The sequence below is a fragment of the Uranotaenia lowii genome, chromosome 1 (assembly GCF_029784155.1).
Source record: "Uranotaenia lowii strain MFRU-FL chromosome 1, ASM2978415v1, whole genome shotgun sequence".
Classification (NCBI taxonomy): Eukaryota; Metazoa; Arthropoda; class Insecta; order Diptera; family Culicidae; genus Uranotaenia; species Uranotaenia lowii.
In genome coordinates, this window is record NC_073691.1 from 12,456,814 (window position 1) to 12,472,640 (window position 15,827).

General features: G+C 34.7%; 2 protein-coding genes across 9 annotated transcripts in view; one reads left to right on the forward strand and one right to left on the reverse strand.

Moving 5' to 3' along the window:
* LOC129739662 (serine/threonine-protein kinase Doa-like) overlaps positions 1–15,827 on the reverse strand; it is a 65,883-nt gene that overhangs the window by 10,186 nt on the left and 39,870 nt on the right. For 6 of the 8 annotated variants that reach the window (XM_055731143.1, XM_055731145.1, XM_055731141.1 and 3 more), the window contains 8 exons: positions 8,520–8,592; positions 7,649–7,715; positions 1,912–2,025; positions 1,745–1,835; positions 1,264–1,434; positions 1,021–1,190; positions 841–954; positions 579–769 (listed from right to left, as the gene is read on the reverse strand). In XM_055731143.1, coding sequence (XP_055587118.1) covers positions 579–769; positions 841–954; positions 1,021–1,190; positions 1,264–1,434; positions 1,745–1,835; positions 1,912–2,025; positions 7,649–7,715; positions 8,520–8,592 — 991 coding nt within the window. Of the gene's footprint in view, positions 1–578; positions 770–840; positions 955–1,020; positions 1,191–1,263; positions 1,435–1,744; positions 1,836–1,911; positions 2,026–7,648; positions 7,716–8,519; positions 8,593–13,448; positions 14,817–14,888; positions 15,100–15,827 lie in introns of all 8 variants that reach the window. The other 2 variants (XM_055731146.1, XM_055731147.1) reach the window with 1 other exon arrangement.
* The window catches only part of LOC129739663 (40S ribosomal protein SA), a 243,595-nt gene continuing 230,516 nt past the window's right edge, over positions 2,749–15,827 (forward strand). Inside the window, exon 1 of the mRNA XM_055731149.1 lies at positions 2,749–2,759. The gene's annotated coding sequence lies outside the window, so the exon portion shown is untranslated. The remainder of the gene's footprint in view (positions 2,760–15,827) is intronic.

Here is a 15,827-nt window from a genome sequence, read left to right on the forward strand (position 1 = left end):
CATGGGACATTCTTGCTTAGAACGGCAGTAAAGGTCCTCATCAGGTTCTTATTGAATTTTCTATTGGAAACTCAGAGGCAGGGTTGTCAACTGTTTTTCGAAAAAGTCTGGAAGATTTTGAAAAAATGTTGCAGTGACAGATTCTGTTGATTATTTGGATTAAAAACCGCAAACAAGTGCCGAATTACGTTGGACGCAAATGAGACGGACTTGCTATGAGCGGCAGTGTATGACTGTCAATTTAACATACATCTTCGAGGCGTTGGCCATTATTAATGGCTTTCAAACACTTCTGAATTTATTATTTATAATTTTTTATCTTTTCCTGTCATATTATATCATGAAAATTTTGAATTTTCGTAGTTTCTTAGAACAATTTATGTCCTGACCTAAAAGTTTGGAATTGTCTGGAAAGTATGTCAAAAGTCTGGAGGTCTGGAAACCTGAAAAAAGTCTGATAGATCCAAAAAAAAACTGGAAGGTCGACATCACTGCTCAGAGGTGTTCAGTAGGTATATAGGTATAGGTAGGTCTTTGATCATCAAAGCAAATCTAATCTAACCTCACCCTCCACTTACCTAGCGTTATTCTGTTGGCCGGATCGTACTCCAGCATCCGGCGGATGATGTCGAACAGCTGCAGGTGCTCCGGGGTCTCCGCCAGCACATACCGGTGCAGCGGGTTGCAGTTATCGCGCACGTATCGCCCGGCCGACGATTTCTCGTCCCAATCGAGCTTGCCGTGGTGGAAGTATTTGGTGCGAGTTTTTCTGCGATTTAAGAAGAAAAAACCAATAAGTTAGAAATAAAACTGTGAGAAAGTTGAAGGTGTAACTCCCACCTGGCCATCCGATACGGAATTGTACCCAATATACGCTCCATCATAGCGAGATGTTCTCTGTTGTCGTGTGTTTGGAATAGCGTAACGCCTTGATACAATTCAAACATTATACATCTGAAAAAGAGTGAAGGACAAAAATTAGTAGCTAATCTCCAGCGAGGGAATTTATCCAAATTTTACCCTATCGACCAGACGTCGCACGGCTGGGACCAGCCGAGCTCCAGGATCACTTCCGGCGCCCGGTAGTGCCGCGTCGAGACGATCGTGCTGTGGTGCTCGTGATCGAAGGTGGCACTGCCAAAGTCGATCAACCGAATGTCGGTGCACTTTACCCGGCGCACTTCCCGGTTCTGAAAAAAATATAAAAATTTAATCAGAAAAAAAAAATACTTTAAAAATAATTTAGAGTTTGCTCATATCTACCTGTCGCGAGTTGAACGTGGTCGTGAACTCCGAGTCTACGAACAGGATGTTCTCCGGTTTCAGATCCGTGTGGGTGAGTTTGTTGTCATGCAGGAACTTCACGGCATAGACCAGCTGGTAGGACATGTGCCGCACGTGCTCGATCGGGTACGGTTCGTAGTTGTTTTCTCTCTGCGAATCAAAACCAAGTTAGAAATTTCCGAGATGAAACATTCTTCAAGGTAGTGTATGGACTCATTGCTATCCCAAGCAACAATTTTAACACCTTAACTTTTGTACTTCGGTTTTATTTATTTTTTATTTTATTTGTGACATTTCACCAAAGTTTTGCCATTGAGTAATAAAAATTTAAAAAGATTTCTAGCAAAGATTTGAAGCGTGTTTCGAAATCTTATGAAACTTGAATTGTTGCTTGGCTGCTGAACAGTTAAAACTGTTTTTCAGGAAATCATTAAGAGCTTAACTTTCCAAATTTACGTACCAAAAAGTCGAAAACACTGAGACCAAGCATTTCGAACGCGATGCACATGTGCCCGTGGTAATCGAACCAGTCCAACATTTTGACGCATAAACTGAAATTCAAGAAAAAGTGAATTCAGATAAATTTGATCAACAGAGATATTGTTAAGTTAAAAAACAGTTACTCACTGCTGGAAAGTCGGATCCTTTTCTGCGATTTTCTCCAGGGCGTTGATCTCGAGCTTGGCCGCCTCCCGGTACTTTTCCACATTCTTTATCACCTTGAGTGCCATCGTGTGGTCCCTGTGGAATATTAGAGTAAAAAAAAACAAAAAAGAAAAACGATTAGATTAACTGTTTTTAAAATGTAATAACTTAGAAGCTTAAATCGACAATAAAATTGAAATGAATTCATTTTGATAAGGTGTTTTTTCTCGCAGTTTTTGTGCCTACAAAATGGTTTCGGAAGCAAATTTATGACCTTCCTCCTGCTGCGATTCTTCCAACTTCGGCTAGGCTAAGCTGACAGTTTAATAAATCTAAAATTCTCTGTTAAAAAAAAAAAAAAACAACCGTGAACGGAAGAATCACTTTGCTTGAAATTCTTTTGGAGCCGGTGCGTGCTTAAAATCGATCAGCTCTCTCGTTGGAGCGGGCAAATGCTAATAGAAAAAATTGTTTTACGTGGGTGAAAGTCGGATCGAAAATATGCTGCCCCGGTTCGATGGAATCTATAATTTCAGCCAGTTAGAGCGTGTGAATATTAACTGTTGTGAGCTGCGAATGTCACGAGCTTTAAATTGTCAGGTTTGACACACAATCTGACTGACTACTTCTTACTCTGGTGGTCGTTTGGTTCCAAAAAATCTTCAAACAAATGGCGAATTTAATATTCATTCATCCCGACCCCGATATGGAACCTTAAGGGAACGGAACAAGATTAATGAAGGAATCGGTTCAGATTTACGATGACTTAACGAGTTTCAACAATCTGATTATCGGAAATCAGGGCCCCACCAAATTAAGCAATTTACTACGTAGCTTAATCTACTATGACAACAACGAATGGTGGTCGTCGTTCGGTGACAAAATTATTTATGGCGAAAAATTCCAAAAATAATTCGACAAAGTTTTTAGATAATCTAATTAGGTATAAATGTGTGTAGGCACTTTTGAAAAAAAAAAAAGGTTTTTATTCATTTCCAAACGCTAATTAAGCAGTTAATTTGTTTTTTTTTGTCTTTTGTAATATGTAACTTATCTATGCATGATATATGAGTTTTGTTAGAAATTCCGTGAAATTTTTCATGAATTTCGTTCTAATTTACTCTGAATTTGGTTATAAATTTTGAACCACTTTTCGTTAATTTTTTGTGTAAATTTTGTCTGCGCTTCATCTGAATCTGATCTAAATTGAATTTTGTAATTATAGTGGATTGAATTGTGGATTAAATGTTTTCTGAATTTTGTTTCGATTTTTTTTTCAATTTATGTAAGCAGTTTGTTTGAATTTAGTCTGACTTTGATGTAAAATTTTATAAATTTTGTCTGAATCTTATCGGAATTTATCCAAACTTAATCTAAATTTTGTTTCAATTACGTAAACATTTTGTCTGAGTTCAATTGAATTTGAATTTCGTATCAACTCATTTTGGCTCGAATTATTTTTATATTTTTGTACTTAAATTTTGTCTAAATTTTATTTGAATTTCACATTATTATATTTATCTGAAATTTCTTTTAAATTATTGTCTTAATCATTGTTTTGAACTTCTCGATGCAGACTGTTTTTTAACAAATTTGTCTGAATTTCGTTTGATCTTTATTACTGAGATGCGTTTTAACATCAGCTGTATCTTTTCCTTTCCATTATTATTGTCTGTAAAATTTTAAAAATCACAAAAATGACAAAAAATTACAAATTTTTTGTCTTTTGACTTTTGCCATTTTTTTAAGTTTTCAAATTTTTGTCTATTTTGTCATTTTTTTCTATTTGTCATTTTTGTCCTATTGTCATTTGGGTGATTTTTGTCACTGTTGTCATTTTTGTTGTTTTTTTCAATTTTATCATTTTTGTATTATTATTGTCATTTCTGTCATTTTTGTCATTTCGTTATTTTGTACATTAATGTCATTTTTGTCATTTTGTCATTTTTGTCATTTTTGTCATTTTTATCATTTTTGTCATTTTTCTAATTTTAGTCATTTCAGTCATTTTTGTCATTTTAGTCATTTTAGTCATTTTAGTCATTTTAGTCATTTTAGTCATTTTTGTCATTTTCGTCATTTTTCTAATTTTAGTCATTTTAGTCATTTTTCTCATTTTTGTCATTTTTGTCATTTTTGTCATTTATGTCATTTTTGTCATATTTGTCATTTTTGTCATTTTTGTCATTTTTGTCATTTTTGTCATTTTTGTCATTTTTGTCATTTTTGTCATTTTTGTCATTTTTGTCATTTTTGTCATTTTTGTCATTTTTGTCATTTTTGTCATTTTTGTCATTTTTGTCATTTTTGTCATTTTTGTCATTTTTGTCATTTTTGTCATTTTTGTCATTTTTGTCATTTTTGTCATTTTTGTCATTTTTGTCATTTTTGTCATTTTTGTCACTTTTTTCATTTTTGTCATTTTTGTCATTTTCGTCATTTTTGTGATTTTTGTGATTTTTGTGATTTGTGTGATTTTTGTGATTTTTGTGATTTTTGTCATTTTTGTGATTTTTGTGATTTTTGTGATTTTTGTGATTTTTGTGATTTTTGTCATTTTTGTCATTTTTGTCATTTTTGTCATTTTTGTCATTTTTGTCATTTTTGTCATTTTTGTCATTTTTGTCATTTTTGTCATTTTTCTAATTTTAGTCAAAATGACTGTCATTTTTGTCATTTTTGTCATTTTTGTCATTAATGTCATTTATGTCATTTATGTCAAGTATGCCATTTTTGTCATTTTTGTCATTTTTGATATTTTTGTCGTTTTTTTCATTTTTGTCATTTTTCTAATTTTAATCATTTTTGTCATTTTTCTAATTTTAGTCATTCTAGTCATTTGAGTCATTTTCCTAATTTTAGTCATTTTGTCATTTTTGTCATTTTTGTCATTGTTGTCATTTTTGTCATTTTTGTAATTTTTGTCATTTTTGTCATTTTTGTCATTTATTGCCATTTTTTGTCATTTTTGTCATTTTTGTCATTTTCGTTATTTTTGTCATTTTCGTCATTTTTGTCAGTTTTGTCATTTTTGTCATTTTTGTCATTTTTGTCATTTTTGTCATTTTTGTCATTTTTGTTACTTTTGTCATTTTTGTCATTTTTGTCATTTTTGTCATTTTTGTCATTTTTGTCATTTTTGTCATTTTTGTCATTTTTGTCATTTTTGTCATTTTTGTCGTTTTTCTAATTTTAGTCATTTTTGTCATTTTTGTCATTTTTGTCATTTTTCTAATTTAAGTCATTTTAGTCATTTGAGTCATTTTAATCATTTTTGTCATTTTTGTCATTTTTGTCATTTTTGTCATTTTTGTCATTTTTGTCAATTTTTGTCATTTTAATCATTTTAGTCATTTTAGTCATTTTAGTCATTTTTGTCATTTTTGTCATTTTTGTCATTTTTGTCATTTTTGTAATTCTTGTCATTTTTGTCATTTATTGCCATATTTTGTCATTTTTGTAATTTTTGTAATTTTTGTCATTTTTGTCATTTTTGTCATTTTTGTCATTTTTGTCATTTTTGTCACTTTTTTCATTTTTGTCATTTTTGTCATTTTAGTCTTTTTTTCATTTTTGTCATTTTTATCATTTTTGTCATTTTAGTTATTTTAGTCATTTTTGTCATTTTTGTCAATTTTGTCATTTTTGTCATTTTTGTCATTTTTGTCATTTTTGTCATTTTTGTCATTTTTGTCATTTTTGTCATTTTTGTAATTTTTGTCATTTTTGAAATTTTTGTCATTTTGGTCATTTTTGTCATTTTTGTCATTTTTGTCATTTTTGTCATTTTTGTCATTTTTGTCATTTTTGTCATTTTTGTCATTTTTGTCATTTTTGTCATTTTTGTCATTTTTGTCATATTTATCATTTTTGTCATTTTTGTCATTTTTGTCATTTTTGTCATTTTTGTCATTTTTGTCATTTTTGTCATTTTTGTAATTTTTGTCATTTTTGTCATTTTTGTCATTTATTGCCATATTTTGTCATTTTCGTCATTTTTGTCATTTTTGTAATTTATGTCATTTTTGTCATTTTTGTCATTTTTGTCATTTTTGTCATTTTTGTCATTTTTGTCATTTTTGTCATTTTTGTCATTTTTGTCACTTTTTTCATTTTTGTCATTTTTGTCATTTTTGTCATTTTAGTCATTTTAGTCATTTTTGTCATTTTTGTCATTTTTGTCATTTTTGTCATTTTTGTCATTTTTGTCATTTTTGTCATTTTTATCATTTTTGTCATTTTTATCATTTTTGTCATTTTTGTCATTTTTGTCATTTTTGTCAATTTTGTCATTTTTGTCATTTTTGTCATTTTTGTCATTTTTGTCATTTTTGTCATTTTTGCCATTTTTGTGATTTTTGTCATTTTTGTCATTTTTGTCATTTTTGTAATTTTTGTGATTTTTGTCTTTTTTGTCATTTTTGTCATTTTTATCACTTTTGTCATTTTTGTCATTTTTGTCTTTTTCGTCATTTTCGTCATTTTTGACATTTTTGTCATTTTTGTCATTTTAGTCATTTTTTTTTTCATTTTTGTCATTTTTGTCTCTTTTGTCATAGTGTCAGTTTTGACATTATTGCCATTTTTGTCATTTTCGTCAATTTCGTCATTTTTGACATTTTTGTCATTTTTGTCATTTTTGTCTCTTTTGTCATAGTGTCAGTTTTGACATTTTTGTCATTTTTGTCATTTTAGTTATTTTTATCATTTTTGTCATTTTTGTGATTTTTTTCAAATTTTGTTTTTTTTTGTCATTTTTATCATGTGTGTCGTTTTTTCATTTTGATATTTTTTGTGATTTTTGTCATTATTGTCATTATTGTCATTTTTGTAATTTTTGTAATTTTTGTAATTTTTGTAATTTTTGTCATTTTTGTCATTTTTGTCATTTTTGTCATTTTTGTCATTTTTGTCATTTTCGTCATTTTTATCATTTTTGTCATGTTTGTGAATATTTTTGAATTTTGTAATTTTTGTCATTTGTATCATATGTGTCGTTTTTTTTTCATTTTGACATTTTTGTTATTTTTATCATATTTGTCATTCTTGTCATTTTTTGTCATTTGTGTCATTTTTGTCAATATGTTTATCATACTTTGTATTTTTTCTTTTTGGTCAATAATGTCATTTTTACTATTTTTATTATTCTCGTGATTTTTACAATTTTTATTTAATTTTTTTTTTCATTTTTGGCATTTTTTTTCGTTTATGTCATTTGTGTCATTTTAGCCAATTTTGTCATTTAGGTATGTCATTTTGTCATGTTATTGTGTTTTTGTCAATTATGTCATTTTATTCATTTTTGTCATTTTAGGTTATTTTAGTCTTTTTAGTCATTTTTGTCATTTCTGCTATTCGAGTCATTTTCCTTATGTTTTGTATTTTTTTTTTCATTTTGGTTTGGTTTTTGTCGGTTAGGTTATTATTTTTATTGATGTAATTTCAGTAAATTTTTGTGTAATTTTTGGGGCTTTTCTTGCAAGTTTTTTTTTTATGTCCGTTTGTCATTTTGAGTTGTTTTTTTTTTGTTGTTATTTTGCTCGTATCAGTTTTTCACCATCTTGGCTCATGTTTGGGGTTTTCTAAGTTATATCTGTAGTAGTTTTGTATATTTTTCCCATTATTGGGTTATTTTTGATTTTTTTTTGTGATTTTGATTTGAACTCTGTTATGTCAATTTTAGCTCCATTATTTTCTAAAGGGTTTTTGTGGTACTTACATTTCCAGATCCTTAACCTTCACCACCCGGCCGAAAGTTCCCTCGCCAAGGGTGGCCAGGATTTTGTCTGTGTGTGTTCCAAAATCCAGCAGATTTGCCGCCAAAAAATTCGCACCACAGCAACATGCAAGAAGAGAAGAGCAGACAGAAAACGAGATGGAGAAACGGAAAAGAAGGTTGAAAAGAATCCATTAGTCAGAACTTTGGGGGGCCGATTTTCTTACTTTTGTTGGTGGTTCTTAAACTCTAAACTGTTCTTAATCTCGAGTTACTCTTTAAGAAAAGGGTTAAGATCCTACTACTGTGTCAAAAAATTGTTGCTTTCGCCTAGTTTTCGAACTTATTTTTCGCTGGTTATTTTGATTCTGTTTTTTTTTCGTTTGAGAGACTTTCGGAACAAAAACCTAAATCTTCGAGGGTGTTTTTTCTTCTTTTGACCGAATCAACGACGAAAGTAATTGAAATAAAAATGAATAAAACAAAACGCGCGCGATTTAGTAAAAATTTAAGTAATTTTAAAGACAATCCATCAGAAAAATTGAGGGGTGAAAACTTTAACGTGTCTAGATGGATTTTTTTTTGTTTTTTTTTTGGAGTAACAAGCGGTTGGTTGTAAAATTCCTTTTCCGGAAGAATTTTCATCAAGTGAGCACCCGTAAAAAGGAATGTTCAACTCCAGGTAGGTTAACTCCAGACTGTGCGCTTTCGATTTCAGAAACGGAAAGTTTAACTTATTTTATCAGGAAGGACGCGAGCGCGATTTTTTGCATTTGAATTCCGAGAAAGGATGTTAGATTTTTGCTCTCGAAAAAGGGGAAAAGGAACCGATTAAAAAAAATATTTAAAGAATTTAAATTAATGCTTCACGAACATCTGTTATGAAGAATGTCGCCAGTGTGGTAAATCAAATGCCCATCAGCATCATCCCTGACGGATGGTTGTTTCTGTGCACGCCAATCGAAGTCAAGCCATCATCATCATCATCATCGTCAATCATCGACCACCAATCATGTCCATCATCATCATCGTTCGTCATTTGGCCAACATCCGGTTGTAGTTTTTTCGGTCATCAAAATGTGGGGAATCGATTCGGTACCATCATCATCATCAAGACGATCATCATCATCGTCATCGTTGTTGGGTGGGCGGGGCAAATTCGGACCAGGACCAGAACCCAGGAGGTCGAATGGGCGTTTGGCGGGATTTTGGTTTTGGCACACCACCGTGCGTTCGTTCGTTCGTTCGTTGGGGCGACACACACACAGAGAAACCACCGCGGCGCGGATTTGGGGAGGGCACACATCATCATCATCGTCATAAAAACATCATGATCATATCAAAGAAGAGACACGAGAAAAATACGGTATCGATTTGCGATAAGATAATTAGTTCGAAAAAAAATATAAGAAAAATTTGGTAATAGTACACATATAGGTCAATATATCATTAAAGGTAAATATATAACAAGAACTTGAAGGATTAATCATAATATTAGCGATTTGGTTTCGACTTGTTTTTTTTCTGTCACTCTAGTATTTATGGTTCTTTTTTTTTTGGCAATTTAGTGTTTACCAGGCGTAGTTTTCCATTCGTTTCAATATGATCAACCTTCAATTAGATGTTCAACTGTTAAATTAGCAAAGAAAACGCATCCACTTATATTCACACAAAAACACATTCGATCCCACCTTCTTGGAGTGACTCGTTACGATGGGCATTTTGCGAAACCCTGTTAAGATGTTTTTCTGCACAAGCACTCACATTCGATCGAGAATTCAACAACACGTACACCACAAGCAAGAACCGAATGAAAAAAAAAGGCTGAAAATGATTGGGGTTATGGTTTTTGTGAGAAAAAAAATTACCTGTAGGTACTGTCACGCATCACACACAGGTTACTTTAATTCACAGAAACTTTAGAACACAAACTATTGGCTAATTTTTTTCACACAACAAATTCTTCTGGCAAAGAGGTCATTTGTTAATTGCTGCTGCCTGTGGGGAGATGTTACTTTCGATGAGTAGTCCTGAGAAATATGGATGTCGAAATGTATATTAGTGGAGGCTGACACACATGACACACAGCAAAATAAACGTTAAAACGATCCAATGTTTTTTTTTCAAACAAAACACCAAAATAAACCCTTGAAAAAGACATGGCATGCAAAGACGAAACGTCAAGGTACGAATCTGGAAACATTAATGGAGTCTGTAATAGAACATTTATTTCGAAAGAAATCAAATTTGATTAGAAATGTTTAACAATGTCAAGTCAAAAGCTCACAAAAAGTGGCTCCAGAGAGTATACACACTAAGTAAACAGTGGTCTTTTTCCTTACAGTGTTTAGTTTACTCTCTGAAGCCACTTTATGTAAAGTTGTGACCTAACATTTTATTCTTTCATTTAGGAATTCTATTATGCCCAAATTTAAAGTGCTAGTTGATGAAATCCCAAAGCGTTGAGAGATGTGTGCTTCGAAATTGATATCTGTGTTAGAGGAACACAGATCTATGGCCCACTAGACTGACTTATAACAATAAAAATCCTTATATTCCACGCGGCACCCCCTAGGTTGGTGCCTTTGGGTGAAAAAATGACTTTCAAAAAAATGGTTTCAGGTCATTTGGCAGAAGCACGAGATGGCATAAAAGACTTGAAATTTGTGTGAAGATTTTCGGCAAAATGTATGAAAAAACAACATAGTGAAATTGTGTTCTAAAATATGTTTCCAGTATGCTAGAAAGCTCAGAATTTCAGGAATTGTAGTTCAAACAATGATAAACAAGTTTGTGGAAGATTGTGACGCGATATATCGTGAACGGTGTGAGAATAACAGAAACTTTCTATTTGAAATTCTGTGTGACGATGCGATCAAGTTAGTGAATCCCGAGAAAACGCATCTAAAGGCCACAAAATGTATTTTAAAGTTGTGATCCCAAATTAAGCTCGAAAACACGAAAAAACGCATCTAAAGGCCAGAAAATACATTTTAATGTTGTGATCCCAAATTAAGCTCAGAATCCCGAAAAAAGGCTTCTAAAGGCCAGAAAACGCATTTAAAATTTGTGATCCCAAATTAAACTCAGGATTCCAAAAAAACGCTTCTAAAGGCCAGAAAACGCATTTAAGTTTGTGATCCAAAATAAAGCTCAGAATTCTAAAGTTGTGATCCCAAATTAAGCTCAGTATCCCGAAAAAAAAACGCTTCTCAAGGCCAGAAAACGCATTTAAAAGTTGAAGTTGATCCCAAATTAAGCACATCATTCGGGAAAAACGCTGCTAAAGACCAGAAAATGCATTTTAAAGTTGTGATCCCAAATTAAGCTCAGAATCACGAAAAAAAAGCTTCTAAGGGTCAGAGAAAGCATTTTAAAGTTATGATTCCGGATTAAGCTCAGAAGCACGAAAAAACACTTCTAAAAGCCAAAAAACGTATATTAAAGTTGTGATCTCAAATTGAGCTCAGATACACGAAAAAAGGTTTCTGAAGGCCAGAAAATGCTTTTTAAAGTTGTGATCCTAAAATAAGCTCAGAATCCCGAAAAAAACCCTTCTAGAGGCCAAAAAACGCATTTTAAATTTGTGTTCCCAAATTAAGCTCAGAAATCTAAAGTTGTGATCCCAAATTAAGCTTAGGGTCTCCAAAAACGCTTCTGGAGGTCAGAAAATGCATTCTAAGTTGTGAATCCGAATTAAGTTCAGATACACAAAAAAGGGTTCGAAATTTGTAATTCATTTTAATTTTTTTCCACATTATAATGTTAAACTCATATTAAAATCGAACTGGGCTAAAAGTTTTCCGGTGAAGGTTTAGCTTCGTTCTTTCGTTGATAAAATGTTAAATGACTTCCTGCCACAAAATGTGGCTCCAAAGAGTAATAATTAGCTTTCTACCGTTCAAAGTGTCTGTTAATTGTGCAGATTATTACTCGTAATTATGGACAAAACTTTATTTAACGTTAAATTCATTATTTTTGAACAGTTTTTAAACAGCCTTATTCGCTTAAACTTTTAAGTAAATTCTCGTTGCATATCCTTAAAAAAAAGAATCAGTAAGAAGATTTAACCTGATTTAGCTGCCACATTAACATATACATATATAGTTCAATGTATTTTAGGATGGCAACCGGAAGGGTCATGCCGAATTTCGAAAACTTCCCATATACATTTTGTAGATTGGCCCAAAAAACTGACCTGTGCTTTGGCACAAAATTTGTTTCTACTCAATCGGACTTGATTTTGGGGTGCCTCGAAGGGCTCCAAGTTTCTGTTTTTGGTCCTTAAAAATCATCAAAGGAGGGGCACCAAATTAAATCGGAAAACTCAAAATTTAGCTTTTGATGCCAATGAGTTAAAATTCATAAAACTCAAAAATCTGGTATTATTTAAAAAAAAAATGTGTTTGTCGAAAATCACTTTAACAATATCAAAGAGCATCAAAGGGAGGACCAAAAGAAATTCGGAAAATCGAAATTTCAATTTTGGTGCCAAATGACTAAGAAATGCACGAAACGTCGAGATCTGGTGTTATCTCGAAAAAAAAAATTGGCCAAAAATCGACTTACCGAAAAATGGCCGGTTCTCCACAAAACGTCTTAGAAAGTCGATTTTTTTTATTAAAAAATTGAGACACAGACACAGACATTTTATAAGTCATTTGGTATCAAAATTGAAATTTCAATTTTCAGAGTTCCTAAATCAAGTCCGATTGAACTGAAATTTTGCACAGGTCAGGTTTTTGAGCCAATCTACAAAATGTTTATGGTACGTTTTTTCTAAAATGCGACCATGAAATTTTTTCCTTACATTCATTGCCACCCTAATAGACATTATCTACATATTTTTTTTGTTAAAATCCAAGAAGTTGCCGAAACATTAAAGTTAAAAAAAAAATGTTTAGGACGCCTGTTTTCAAAAAATATTTAACTTTAAAAAATTACCATCAATACAGGATTGAGTTCTAATTCCTTCTTGGAATAAAATTACAAGTCATCCGCATCACCACTAGATTAATTCCAAAGTTCAACTGCTGCTCCATTCTAGTGCGCGTCTGGAGAAGGTTCATTGCCACCGGAATCCTATAAAAGTGACTGCTCATACAAATGGCGGCGGCATCCATTGTACCACCGACTTCATAAGAACTTCAATAGGATCGTGGCGCACAATGCACGAGTACCATACCGCAATTTATTCATATGATCTCGACATCTCAATTGACTCTCATCATCAAAGGAAAGAACAAATCGGGGCGGTGGCGGCGGCGGCGCTACGAAATGGAATGATCCCATCACCAACAAAGTGTGACATAAGGGAACCGGCAAAAAAGATGACACCCGCTTGCTACTGCCGCTGATGGGATCAATCAATTTAGAAAAAGAGAGAATAACAAAAGATAGCAAGAATTGATCTCAATTTGCATAAGCCTTCGTGTCGGTCTTCGCTGCGAGGACGTACAAAAATCATAAACAACCATATTTTAATAAATGGAAACGATGGTGTCAACGATCTTCGGCCGTGTCGTTTAATTAAACATTCATGAGAGCGTTTGTTTTGATGAAATGTTCATGCGTAGAAGCCAAGATCCCATTTGCTTATCTATATCTCTCGTACTAAAACAAGAAGCTGCTGCGCCGCGATCGGATTACTACCAAACGTAGTTTTAGTAAGGTTTCAGATTAAAACAAAAGTGTTCGGGGACGACAAACGAAAACGAAAACAAAAGAAGCTTCGACGCGGGCATGCAACAATAGCAACAAAACAATGCTTCGGAGCTCTGTGATCGTGAATCTGTATTCTTACGAAAGTTGACAGGGCTTTTGGGATTCGGGACCGGGAGCTGCGCATCAACAGCTGATGCTGCAGCTGCTGGTGCTGTTTGTACATTGCTGACGAACTAGCAGCGCTGGACGGAATTGCTAGGAACGAACTCGGCCCACCGTAGTGGCTCGATGAGGACCCGTTTAGGTGCGAGGAGACATTGTTCATGGTGAAGGACTTCTGTAGACCACCTAGGGACGATCCGTTCGATGTTCCGGGTCCGTAATGATTATGCCTACTGGAGCCCGGTGGATAGAGAAGCTGTAACCTCTGCTGGGTCGGAGATTTGATCCGCTTGAAGGGAGCATCCGGAGACCGGTCACTGGCCATGGGATTAGCCGTCGTTATGGAGTACTCCTTTGATTTACGATCTTTTGTCTTCTTTTCCTCTAGTGGAGCGTACTTTTGCAAAATACTTTCGATCTCCTTCCGCCGATGGTTTCGCTCGATCTGCTTCGGGTCGTTGCTGTGCGATTCTTCGTCTTCTTCGCTCGAAATGGGAACGGTACAAATGTCATCGGCATTGAAGAATCCCTGAGTTGCCGATCGCTGCAGGTGGCTGAAGTTGCCACTTCGACGATTTTCCCGTTTCCTCTCCGCTTCTGAAGCTTCCGACAACACGTTGCCCCCATTCAAGGTAGAATGTTGCAGAAAGTTGATACCGGTTGTATCGCTACGCTTGTAAGGCCTAGCCTGTCTCCTGGTCTTCCCGGCTACCCCACTAAGAATCGAACTACCATTGATCTCCGACATCATTTCATCGGGATCGTACTTGGATTTGAAGATATTCTCCTTCCCCGAGGCACTGGCCACCGAAAGCGTAGACTTGCTGTCATAGTACCCGCTATCTTTGCTGCGAGGCTTGATCGAGTATTTGCTAGTATTGCTAAGCTCTCGACCGTTACGATCGTACAAACTATCCCCGACACCCCCCGGTTTACTCCCATTGGCACAGGCCAAGCTGAGCTCCGCCCTCTTCTTATAGTAATCCATCTCCAGAGACTCCAAAAACTTGTTCCTGCTCCTCTGAGTAGCTAATCTGTAAGGGGTCCTCTCCTTCAAGGCCGAAAATGAATCCCCTCGAACGTTTGAAGTGGTAGCCGACTTTGTTAGGCCGTTGAATCCCCGCTGAGCAGCACCACTTCCGCCAGTGGGAGTTCGTTCCGGTTCCAATGTCTTTTCTTTGTCGTCTTTGTCTTTCTCTTTGCGCCGCTGCTGAACCCGATCGAGGATGTCCGAGTACTTGGACTCGAGCCGGGTGATCGTTGAGCCGCTGGCCTCTGCAGTTTTGGACGGATTCGAGGACGATTGACTCACGATCGGAGTTTTGTCTTTATCTTCTGTGTCACGCTAGATGGATAAAGTTTACAGACTGAGAATTAAGAATTTCTGATGTGGGAAAAACTAAGGAAGTTCGCTTACTTTAGGCGATCGCTTGCCGCCGAAGGTTCGCAACAAGGGTTTATAGTACGAGTTTAAGGTTGTGTTGAAGCCGGAATAGGTTGTGCGGTGTACCGAATCGCTGGACGACCCCAGACTTCCATAGTCCGATGTGAGGGTGGAGGAGGAACCGGGTCGATCCCGAGTACCGTAAATGGCACTTGTGGAGGCGGACGGTGCCAAATCGTTGAAACTGTGGAGATTACGCGTTTTTTGTTATGATTTTACTGCGCACTAGCGGCGTCAGTTCGAGAAACGTGGAAGCCTGAGAGCGGGAGAGTGCGATCGCGAGAGATCGGTTGCAGTGGTTCAGTGTCGATCGAGGAAGGTCCGTGCGAAGGGTGACCGAGCTCTTAACACCTTTTACAGCAGATTGACGACCCAAATTTTTATATATCAAAGAATTTGGAATTTGATTATAAACTTTTGAATCTTTAAGCTTGGCGGCTTGTAACTTTATTGGGGTGCATCCAAATAAAACATTTTCTTCGGGGACCCTCAATGAACTATTGAAATCTTTAATTTAGCATCATTACTTTTTTAATGGACGTACCCTGAAAGTCCAGGAAAAAACTCCCGAATCGGACCTTGAGTGTAAATTTGACACTCCTTGCTATAACTCTTTTGTTTCCCAATCGATATTTACTAAATTTATCGTTCTGGAAACCTCGTAATGTAACTCAAATATGTTTTCAGACAATATTCAGCAACAACACTTCTATTTTCTGTTACTAAACCGAAAAAAACCTGCTTTCCAAAAAAGACTATAGATCAGCTACGGAATGCTTAAAAAAGTTTTACTTAATTTCCAAAAAAAAACTGAAGTTATTAGCTATGCGTTGCATATAAAAATATATTTTTTTGATATTTTTTGAGATCATGACCACAGAAAATGCAAAAAAAAAGTGGCGAAAAACCCGT